We start from the raw sequence: 11,829 nt of genomic DNA, 5'->3' as shown, positions 1-11,829 counted from the left end.
GCGTCAGTAATAATGGTCCGTGGGGAAACACGGTGTTCCGTGTGTAGTTACAGTAAATGGACTAAACGAAGTCTGGAGGCAAATTATTTGATGATTTTTGTATTCGAGTTACTCGAGGTATTCGAGGAATCGTTTCAGCCCTACTCTTAACTTCAACAATTTAAATGTGACGGATAAGATTAATCTTGGAATCGCTGATTTATGATGAATGTATAAAATCTTGTTTTGATTCTGCATGTTTACATATGCACTTCCGACATAACAGACTTTATTACTATCGCTGAAGCATTTCTATCATAAAACAGAGACTGGATAGTCACACTAAACCCACAGACCTTTCAAAACATGTATAATTTGTCAACATTCATAACATTTGTGAGCAGTTGCCTATAAAGTGAATGTAAACAAAGGTAAAGTGACAAATGGCCCAAGGGCATGGATCAACAGGTTAATATATTCTTCACAAAAAGATTCTTTAATTAACTGTTCACAGAAAGATTCTCTGGGAATCCCAAAATGGTTCTTCTACTGCACTGTTATGAAAACCCACTTTATTTTTAACACCGTGTCTACACTGGGTGGGACTGCTGTCGCTTGAGGCTATCTACACTGTACACGCGTACAGTGTAGATAGCCTCAAGCGACAGCAGTCCCACCCAGTGTAGACAGTGAACAAAGTGACAGTTGCAAAGCGAACATTTTGTCCCTTATGCCAAAGGTAGTGCAAGAGTTTGCAATGCGCCATAAATAGAATGGGGCATTCGTTTACTACTGGGGACTCGTCACATCCAGCGACAGAATCACATAACTGTTTCTGTTGGCTTTTGTCGCATCGTACCGCTCACAGCCGGTGTAGACATGGTGTAAGAGTGTGTGTCATCATTCATCTAGTCTAGTCAATGGGACCAGGGACCAATTATGACAGATATTCAGAGATCCCTGGGTGAGCAGCAGTTCCGCCACGGTTGAAAAGAGGCATCCAACTATCACTCTCACCCTAATACTGACCTAAAACTGAAGCTCAGGCAGATCTCCACCACTTCAGCACTCTTTGTTTCTAGAGCCACCATGAAACCCTGTCCACAGTTGTATCCTTTGCTTAATCTTCATCTTTCACTCCCTGTCACTCTCTTTTTCTCACCTCAGATCCGCTGTCATCCGTCCCTCTCTCGTTCTCTCCATATGTTCTCCATCTCACCCTACACTGATTACACTCACATACGGCCTTATCTGCTACTTGTCCACATTTGCCAACACATCAGTGATCTGATCAAGAGCACAAGCTCTCTTATGAACGTATGCTTGGCACGTAGGCAGATCTGAGTTCATTAAAGCTCTAAATGTGTATACCCCATTGTAATCATTCTCCCAGATGAATGACAAATAAGCCTTTACTGATATAATGAGTGCCTTCGTTAACCCCTAATGAGCTAATATGGCTGCACACACAAGCCACCGGCGTGGCGAAACTGCGGAATTTATGACACACACACAAATAATTTGGTATTTTTATCTTCTTCTCTGTGTTTAGGTTGTTAGATGATAGCAGATCTCCCCTGAGTAAGAAAATGTTACAGCAATAAAACTTTTTTTATTAGAAACACTAAATCCTGCCGGAGAGACGCGAAGGAGTCTCTTCATCTCTTTCTGTCTAAAATAAACATATTATCACCCCTTTTTTCATTCCCCTCTCTCTATGTGTAGCCCTACTGGGAGATGAGAGAAGATGTGCCAGAGGTTCAGCTTGTGATATGAAAGAATGATGTAGAAACTGAAGTGGTGTTCTGCCTGCGCAATTGCAATACCCTTCCCTCTCCTCTCAACCTGTGGTGAAGGTGTGTGTAGGTTACCTATGGCCATGAAGTCCTCCGGCTCCCACGGCTGAAGCTGGGAGAGGGGTCCGCTGTAGAGCAGCAAGCCATCTGCCACCTCTGTGATGAACTCCAGTGAGAGGTGGCTCTCGAAGCATGGCCTTATAGGGGGAAACCAAGCATAGCCGTTGCCATGGAAACTGTGTTTTGTCTGCTGGCACTCGGGTCCCTCAAACTGAGCCGGGCACTGGCATCTATGGTATGCACACAGGAAATCAAAAGCTCTTATTAAAAACAGTATGAGTTTCGGGTTTTGTACACGTGCTACTGGACTGACCTGGACCCAAAAGAAAAAAAATATAAAACAGACAAAGAGAAAGACAAAAATATTTGTGGTAGTCGGACATTGTGGTATTACACAGCCCTAAATAAGCCTGAACCAGGAACATTTTATTTAAAAATGTAGGTTATCCGATATTATTATGAACTTAGGCAAGGCAAGTTTATTTATACTGTAGCACATTTTAGACACAGTGGTAATTCAAAGAGCTTTTACATAGACAAGATAACAGACAGATAGATCAGGGATGTTCATCTCCATAACTGACGCCGATGTGATACACATCTCGATGCATATCCAACAATACGATGCATTAAAGATAAATATGAAATAGCTACCGGTGCAATGCGATATGATTCACCCCATTACGATGCAGTGTGATCTGATTTTCATTAGATTCAACACAATGCGATTCAATGCAAAACGGTGCAATGGAAACAAAATATATATATGATGCTATACATAATATAGTACAGATAGTTGGATCTCCATCTAGAGCCATGTTAATCTATATTCTATGTGACTCTCAGGACGCGCCTCAGTCTCCATAGTTTTGTGATGCGTCATATTCACGTAGCAGCAGTGATGAGAGAACGCACTTGAGAAACAGTTTAGAGAGGAGAAATCAATCTACATATAAAATATTGGTCACAAATTATTGGTCACTTTCTAAATAATAAAAGTATAGCACATCCACTAATAATTATATAAAAATAAAAAGTTTATTTTTTTTTAACCAATGCAAATATGTTAGAAGCAATGCATCATGATACAATTGCCAACTTGTACCTGATGCACACTTTTTTAAATCAATGCATCGTTAACTTTTTTGCAGATGCACCAATGCGAATCGGTGAATCTTACCATCCCTAAGATACTGTAGACAGACAGACAGACTGACAGACAGAGATAGATAGATGTTGCTTAATTTAAGTAATTGCCACTGACATATTTATAATCCCAATTCAGAAAAGGGAAGTAGGACCTTTTCCCTATATGGCCCATACATTTTGGAATAGTGTTCCGTGCAGAATGCTTTCTTAAATGGATAGTTCTTTACTTTTCAGTCATCATTTACTCACCCTCACGTTGTTCCAAATCTGTACGACTTACTTGCTTCTGTAAAACACAAATGAATGTCAGTGGGGTTCCAAACAACATTGGATGCCACTGACTTTCATATGACTTTTCACAGAATAAAGCATACAAGTTTCGAATGACACACGGGTGAGTAAATGATGACAGTTTTCATTTCTGGGTGAACTATCCTATTAAGTCTAGACTAAAGACCCAGGTAAGCCAAACATACAAACTTGATTTTTCTCAAAGCTTTGTATCCCACTCCCACCTCATCTCAGTTGCTGAGTGATGCAACCTGTCAAATACAGCCTATACCAGCCAGACAGTGAGGTATGCTTCACTGACCACTGCCTGCATCCCCTTCAGTCATTTTCGGATGCACTTCAAAGACTATAGATCCATCATCGTCATAATTTAATCATTATCCTTACAACAATTTTCTATGAACATATTAAACTACTTAATTTATAACAAATGACAAGTACTACACAAATCTTACAGGGACAGTTCACCCAAAAATGAAAATTCTGACATTAATTATTCACCCTCATGTCGTTCCATTTTAACTTTTCGCGCATGCGTCATGGTACTTTCAATAATGGGGGAGGTCGGTGACGTGGAAGATAAGAATGGTTGAATAAAGTCGTTATTTTTGTTATCTTTGCACACAAAAATGATTCTCGTAGCTTCGTAAAATTATAGTTGAGCCACTGATGTCACATGGACAATTTTATTGATGTCCTTACTACGCTTCTGGGTCTGAGAACATTTCAGTTACATTGCTCTCTATGGAAGGTCAGAAAGCTCTCTGATTTAATCAAAAATATTTTAATTTGTGTTCCCAAGATGAACGACAGTCTTACGGGCTTGGAACAACATAAGGGTGGGTAATTAATGACAGAATTTTAATTTTTAGGTGAACTATCCCTTTAATTAAGGTGCACATATTATGCTTTTTAACATTTTGTCCTTCCTTTAGTGTGAGATATAGCTGATAAATTATTTATAAGGTGCCTTGAAATGCTTGTTTGTAGTCCCGCTATTGTGACTCCGCTATGTTAACGTTATACATTTGCATAAAACCCGCCCACTGGCTGCTTAGGCCCAACCTCAATGAACATTTGGGTAAGTGATTTTGCTATATCACTGTTAACAGACACTGTTTTTTTGCTTCAAGGCCATAAACCATTATATGTACTTCCAATACCTACACCATAGTTACCACAGATATTATCCATATGGTAAGGGGCACTGCCTTTCCGACAGATGCTCTAAGTGGTTTACCACTTCATTAAGGGAACCTCCCAAACATCATCCTCTATAAAACTGAAACCACACTAGACCATACAATACAAGCCGATGTTGTGCATCTCTTTGCCATCAAAAATTTCCATATTAAAGGTACGCTTCATATGCATACGTGTTGGCATGACTCAAACAGTAATCAACAGCTCTCTTGTCAGCCCACAAGCAGCATAATTCACTCAGAAACATCAATGACAAATTGCTTTCTCTTGGTTTGCCACCCAAGCACTGCTGTGCCCTCAGATCCCCTGCCTCAGTGCCTCTTTGGCAAGTCTAATCAGTCTTTGAAAAATGCATGAATCTATCGCCGTCTATCCTCCATGTGTCTGTCTTCTTGCTCTTTGTTTCCTTCTCTCTCCTCACTGTCTCCCTTGTAGCTGCAGTTCTAATTGCCAGATTGAAAGGAAAATGACATGGGATGACAGCCTCTGTGCACTTATGACAGTTGAGACAATGCAAGATAGTTAGGCAGGTCAATGCACCCAATAAAGCAATCAAACGCATCATGAGTGCACTAATTGCATTGTGCGCTAATCAAAACTATTCCCATGTTTACTAAAACAATATGCCATAGCAGAAGACAGGCAAGGATATGTTTATAGGACTGACCGTCAAACGAACTACATCATCTCCTGATTATCACTGGCATGTCTCGTCTAGCAATTCCAGCAGCAAACAATTTGTCTGTCCACACTGAACATGAAACTACTGCTAGATAGGACACAATTACAAATAATTCGATAATATTTGATGTTTAACACAGAGCTATGAGGATATCTGATCAGTTGTATCTCACAGTGGGCGGAGCTACCTACCATGACACTACAGGAATATAAACCAAAAGCAAAGAAGCATCACTACTCAAGTCATCAAATTGTTCTACCTAGTGTATGTCACACCAGTGTTTACACTCATTTTGTTTATTAGGGGCCAAGCACCGAAGCTACCAAATCTGACCTCAGAAGACTACAGAGGGTAGTCCGGACTGCTGAGCGAATCATTGGTACAACCCTCCCTTCTCTCCAAGAACTGTACTTATCCAGAGTGAGCAAAAGGGCTGGCAAAATCACTCTGGACCCCTCACATCCAGCACACTCCCTCTTTGAACTGTTGCCATCTGGTCGACGCTACAGAGCACTGAGCACCAGAACGACCAGACACAGGAACAGTTTCTTCCCTCAGGCCATCCATCTCATGAACACTTAACAATAACTGTGGAACACACACTATTTATTCACTCATACACTTATTTATCTAACACTCATACTCAGTCTACACCTCAAATTTGCACATAATATACAGTACCTGTACATACAAAAACTGTCTATTGTAATATACCTGCACATACAACTGTCAATTTATATATTTTTATTCCTTATTTACTTGTTCTATTTTTTATTATCTGTGTTTTTTGTTCTGTCACTGTCATTCTGTTACACTGTGGAAGCTTCTGTCACGAAAACAAATTCCTCGTATGTGTAAACATACCTGGCAATAAAGCTCATTCTGATTCTGATTCTGATTCTGATTCTGAAGGTGCGAAGGCACCAATTGTATCCATTGGCGTTCTTCTTCTTCTTCTTAGCCTATGGCAGCCCATAGAACCACTTGCGGGAAAGTTGTGAAATTTGGCACACTGATAGAGGATAGTCTGAACTGTCGCCATAGCAAATTTGGAGTCTCTAAGTCAATCCCTTTAGCGCCACCAACTGTCCAAAGTTTCACTCATGTTTATGCTAATAACTTTTGAACCATAAGGGCTAGAAACAAAATTATTTTTCCTCTGATTCCTTGGCTCAGGCTGATTCTATATGACATTTTTTTTTCCGCCATTTTGAATTTTCTGAAAAACCTACTTTTTCGAACTCCTCCTAGGCCGTTGCTTCGATTTTCACGAAAATTGAACCAGATCATCTTCAGACCATACCGACAAAAAGTTATGGAATTCAAGTCGATTCGTCAAACCGTTCTCAAATAACGTGCGAATGAATTCTATGAAAAACATGCAAAAATGGATGTGAGGCTATATCGCAACGGTTTGGTGTATTGAGACCAAACTTGGTGCGTGTTATAACAAGCATGACCAGAGGCTACCTGCGTTTCGTCACAGTGCTACCTAGTGGTCTGGAGATATGAATTTTTTTTATTTTTCCTTATAATTTATGAATGGTTTCACCAAAAATCACAAAACTGGTCTCTTTAAATTCGGTGCAGCATGCCGAGTCGAACCAAACCAATTTTTTCCATGTCAGCAATTTTGAATTTTGTCGTAAAATGCTATATTTTACGAACGCATTGGCGTATCGTTCGGATATATGCCTTTGGCACCATGTCCTGAAGGCACTCAAAAAGTTTGGGGGCAGCGCCACCTTGTGGCCAAAAGTTATAAATAAATTTAAAAAAATGCTAATAACATTAGGTAAATTTAATCAATTGTAATAAAACTGGTCTCAATATATTCTTTGGGTCATGCCGAGAACATAGATACCGATTTTTCCATAGTTAGCTGAACTTCCTGTCCGCCATTTTAATTTATGTTGAAAACCTACTTTTTCGAACTCCTCCTAGACTGTTGGTCCAAATTTCACCAAATTTCACTCAGATCATCTTCAGACCATGCTGGCAAAAATATATGGATTTCGTGTTGATATATGAAATGGTTATTGTTTAACGCATCAACGAATTTGCTGGAATGATGCCAAACTGCATCTGAGACTGTATCTCTGAAAAGCTTTGACATATTGACACCAAACTTTGTATGTGCCATTGTCACCTCACACTGATCATGCCACATCAATTTGGTAACAGATTGCGACCTATTGGTCAAAAGTGTTAAACCAATCATTAACCATTAATAATGAAATTTTCCAAAATGCTTATAATTTTTCATTACATTAGCCTATTGTAATCAAACTTTTTTTGCCATAGTCAGCCGAACTTCCAGTCCGCCATGTTAATTTATCTTGAAAACCTACTTTTTCGAACTCCTAGACCGTTGGTCCGATTTTCACCAAATTTGACTCAGATCATCTTCAGACCATGCTGGGAAAAAGTTATGGATTTCGTGTCGATAGACAAAACCGATTTTGTATAGCGCTGCTACAAAGTTGAGGGATGATGCCAAAATGATTCTGAGGCTGTATCTCTGCAAAGCTTTGACATATTGACACCAAACTTTGTGTGTGCCATTGTCACCTCATATTGAACCCACCACATCGATTTGATAACGGCACCACTTGTTGGTCAAAAGTGATAAGCCATTCAATCATATTACTAGTAGTTTTATATGATTTTTCAGCCATTTGGACTACAATCATCTTAAAATGGCCTCAATTACTCATTGCTGCAGTTGGTCTGATGCTTGCTTCTGTAGTGCTTGGCCCTGTAATTGCTGCTTGCAGCTATATTTTTATATTGTTTCTGTTGTCTGACTTTACACCTTTACATCTTTGGCCATACAGTTACTGATTCTCCCATTGTCTATATAATCTATTTTCCGCTCTTTGCATCGACAGACAATATTACACTACTAGCATATCTACAGAGGCCAGTCCCGGCGCCAGGAGACATGACCTGGGGGGGGCTTGTATGATTCTAAGGGGGGGGGGCTGTTTGATCTTTGGTTTAACATCACATATCATGTTTAATTTCACCCATTTCTCCCGAAATACATAAGTCACCATTAAACTAGGAGAAGAATAGAGTGAACTTTATAGTTACCTACACAATGTGTACCTATATTAGGCTATTTTTCCCGGACATGTCCTCTTTTTAGACCTAAAAAATGCATCCGGACGGGATTTCTAAATCGCCCAAAATGTCTGGGATTCGGCTTTTGCGTTCTACAGTCATCATTCATTGTGTGCGTTTTTGTATTAGAGTTTTCTTAATTCCGCTCCGGCTGGATTTCTGACCATTACCGCCCACTTCCGCAACGTTCTGCTCCCCCGATTTTTGTGTCTAGTCCCGTCCGCTCCTTTAAACATTCTAATATGGCATATAATTTTCGCGCATCAGGGAGCTGCTATCAATATGCTGAGTATTTAAATCGCTTTTGAATGATCGCTCGCTGTTCACTTTCACTTTAGAGTTTGCAATCACGCACACTCTGTGTAAAGGGAGCACATCTTACAAGATCAGATATTTGTGATGAGCTCAGGATCTGTTGAGCAGCAAAGCATGATCTTGTCAGCCATCTCTCCTCTCAACATGATGTTTTATTAACAAAGTTCAGGAGGAGCATGTTCAGATAATTAACCGGCCAGTTCATCATCAGCAATTACACCATCTATCATATCAGCTCGAGAGAGAACCTATATAAATAGCCTATGCCGTCTTACCTTCATTCTCTCTGCAGCCTTTCAGCATCCCTCCACCACCCCGATTCATCACCATCGGCCCGTTCCTACCCCGGTACGGGGGGAGCGCTCTGGGTCCGGACTAAATACCGAGCTCGGAGCCCTCTCCCCGGATAGCACACCAAATACGCATACCATTCATCCCACTTTATTATCTGTAAGGCAAACTTGTGAACTATGATCAGTCAAATCTGACTCCTGCAGCTCATGTTGGATGCAGGGTTGTCAAGTCCGCATTTTTTCCATGGAATTGGGCTACTTTTAAACTGTTGCCATGGGTTGATTTTCCCCCGTGGGTTAAAGGTTTGAAATATTGCATAAATTACATTTTAACTGAAATGCTTGTATTGTAACATTTTGCATTCTACCTATGATAAAACTGTGCTAGATGTTAAGTTTTGTAAAAGATGGCCACTAGTAAGAAGGCTTTTAGGCTGTGTTTATTCTCAATATGCATAACACTGTAAAATATGTATTTTAGGTATGGAAATTACATATTTTGAGTTGTCATATTTGGGATATGGTCACTGCAATAGCATCTCGGTCATTGTGCTACTTTGGGTGCTACTTTAACCACCCCGCCTCCTGCACCAACTGTCTTCTTTTTGGAAAACTAAAATACCCTAACCTTTATGAATAAAGCATGTCGTCATATTTTAATTGAAAGGATTGTTATTGCAGCTTTCCTTGGACACCATGTATTTAACAAACTCACAAATATCAGTGTTTAACAAATGTCTTTTTTTTTATTAATTAATTTAAATTTCTGAAAACTAAAATAAATTTTATATGGTTAAAAAACACAAAATAGCGCCAGACAAAGCGTTTGAATTTAGCATTGAATGTTCTAAATAGGCTAAACCGGTGGTCCACATTGATTGGTTAAAATCAATGCGTTTTGGGGGGTTGGACGGGGTCAAATTGAATCTGAGATGGCACAAATCAGATCCGAGGGGTGCCCCTCGGTCGAAATCGCATTCGGTTTAGATTGCTTTCTGCGTTTAAAATTGTATTCTGGGGGTGGAGGGGTGGGTCCTTCAGATCATAGCGGGGGGGCTTCAGAAAGTCATAGGGGGGCTCCCCCCTGACGCCAGGCCTGACAGAGGCAGCAGCCAACGAGCTTGAAGATTCCCTTTGACTTTTAATGAAACACAGTGGCTCACGTCATTTTAGCGTGTTGAAAAACATTGAGGGAGGACACATAATTGAAACCTTTATGGGGGAAGTCTTCATGTGAGTGACACTATTCAGGCTACGTACACACTAAAGTTTTAGGAGTGACAACAGCATTTAAATAGCGGAATGAATACCCTAAATAGGAGTTTTGTGTGTACAGAACAGAACTCACTTTCGAAACTGTGTAGAATTTCTGCAAATGCAGTTGTCACCACCTGCATTTTTTTGAGTCAATTCGGTTGCACAATGCAGTTGTCACCATGAATTACTGAACTGTGTGTGTACAGAACATGTTTAAGCACTACACTGTGAAATCACAACCAAATTTTGTTGCAGTGTGTACGTGGCCTAATACTCTGCTCAAAAACAACTTATTTTTACTGCCTGAGACAAATCAGACATGCAATTAATTGTTAAATGTAATACATAATCCCCATTACCCCTTACCAAACAAGCAAACTAGGCATCAGAGTGTCAGAGGAACAAACCCCAAACTGCAAAGAAAACCCAGATGCAGAACCAGGCCTCTAGTTACCATACAGCAAAGACACATCAGCTCGATAAGACAGTTTTACAACTCAAAGGAATTTTAGAGAAATAAAATAATCCTTTACCTTCTACATTTATCCACTTGAGAAATGTATAAACTTTTATCCAATTTTTCTATCTCATGATTTTCCTTTTATATTTTTTGCCTGCGTATTAATCCAAAGTCTTTTGAATGAATGTTTTAGAACTATAGTTAATCAAGATCAAAATGTGTAGCATGTTTGGTATCTAAGAGTTGCCATTTTAATTTCCTGACTGCTTATTTACATTATATTTTGCTGAAGAACAATTCCTCATTGGCTCACTCACCTGCTGAAGATGTGACACTCTCATGCTTCAAAAGATCACTCATCACAAGATTATTTCCAGAAGAATTAAAATTTCTGACGTGAAGATGATGCTGAGCTAAAAGTCTTCAAAGGACTCTCCCACGCCTTTCAAAAAGGTCAAGATGTGCAAACATCAAACCTTTTCTTATTAAATGATACACTAAGTATCACCTACGCCTTTTCACAAAGGTGCGTTATAACTAAGAAACTGATGTTTCAGTCAGGCTGTTGATTTGATGAATATCAAATACTGGCATAACTTTATGCTTTTATTCTTTACTCCGCTTCAGCTATAACCCACTCACTATTTCAAACTGTTTGTGTGTATAGCATAATTTAAGTGTTTAGTGTAGTTCCCTATCGATACTTCACTCGCACTGCGTCTGCTAAGACACTATGGGAAAAAGTCATTTTTTCTCCTGAACTGAAGCCTTTTTCAATAACGCGGTGTAACTGCACGGCCATTGGTTCGTGCAGTACACTTTTAAAAACGAACCAATGTCTCAGCAGCGGCGCTGCATGAACCTATGGCTACGAAATGGGCAGGGCCATCTGGCTATTGTAGGGTATCAGACCAAATCAGATGTAGCGTCTGCGTAGAATCATGCATGATCTTTGGGGTTTTATGGCTTAAGAGACCCTTTTAGCTTTTGACATTTGCATATAAATTACAGTCCTGGTCACAGACTTTACACTTATATGGGTGCTAAATGGCCAATGGTTCCCCCCCCACTATCAAGGAGATGCTAAACAGTTTCACCACTCTCGTCTGACCATTGAATTTCAAACACATTCCAAAGAGACGTAAATGACCCCCGGGGCCAGGCACCAATGGGCCTGGCTGACCAAGCAAACTAACACACACACACACACACACACAC

The 11,829-nt window shown here is 39.9% G+C and overlaps 1 protein-coding gene across 1 annotated transcript in view; it reads right to left on the bottom strand.

Moving 5' to 3' along the window:
• LOC107696606 (neural-cadherin) overlaps positions 1-11,829 on the bottom strand; it is a 303,591-nt gene that overhangs the window by 48,642 nt on the left and 243,120 nt on the right. The window contains exon 22 of the mRNA XM_016497044.1: positions 1,851-2,065. Within this exon, the coding sequence (XP_016352530.1) occupies positions 1,851-2,065 (215 nt within the window). The remainder of the gene's footprint in view (positions 1-1,850; positions 2,066-11,829) is intronic.

The sequence above is a fragment of the Sinocyclocheilus anshuiensis genome, unplaced genomic scaffold (genome assembly GCF_001515605.1).
Source record: "Sinocyclocheilus anshuiensis isolate Anshui unplaced genomic scaffold, SAMN03320099.WGS_v1.1 scaffold502, whole genome shotgun sequence".
Lineage (NCBI taxonomy): Eukaryota > Metazoa > Chordata > Actinopteri > Cypriniformes > Cyprinidae > Sinocyclocheilus > Sinocyclocheilus anshuiensis.
This window is presented reverse-complemented; position numbering and strand designations above follow the sequence as displayed.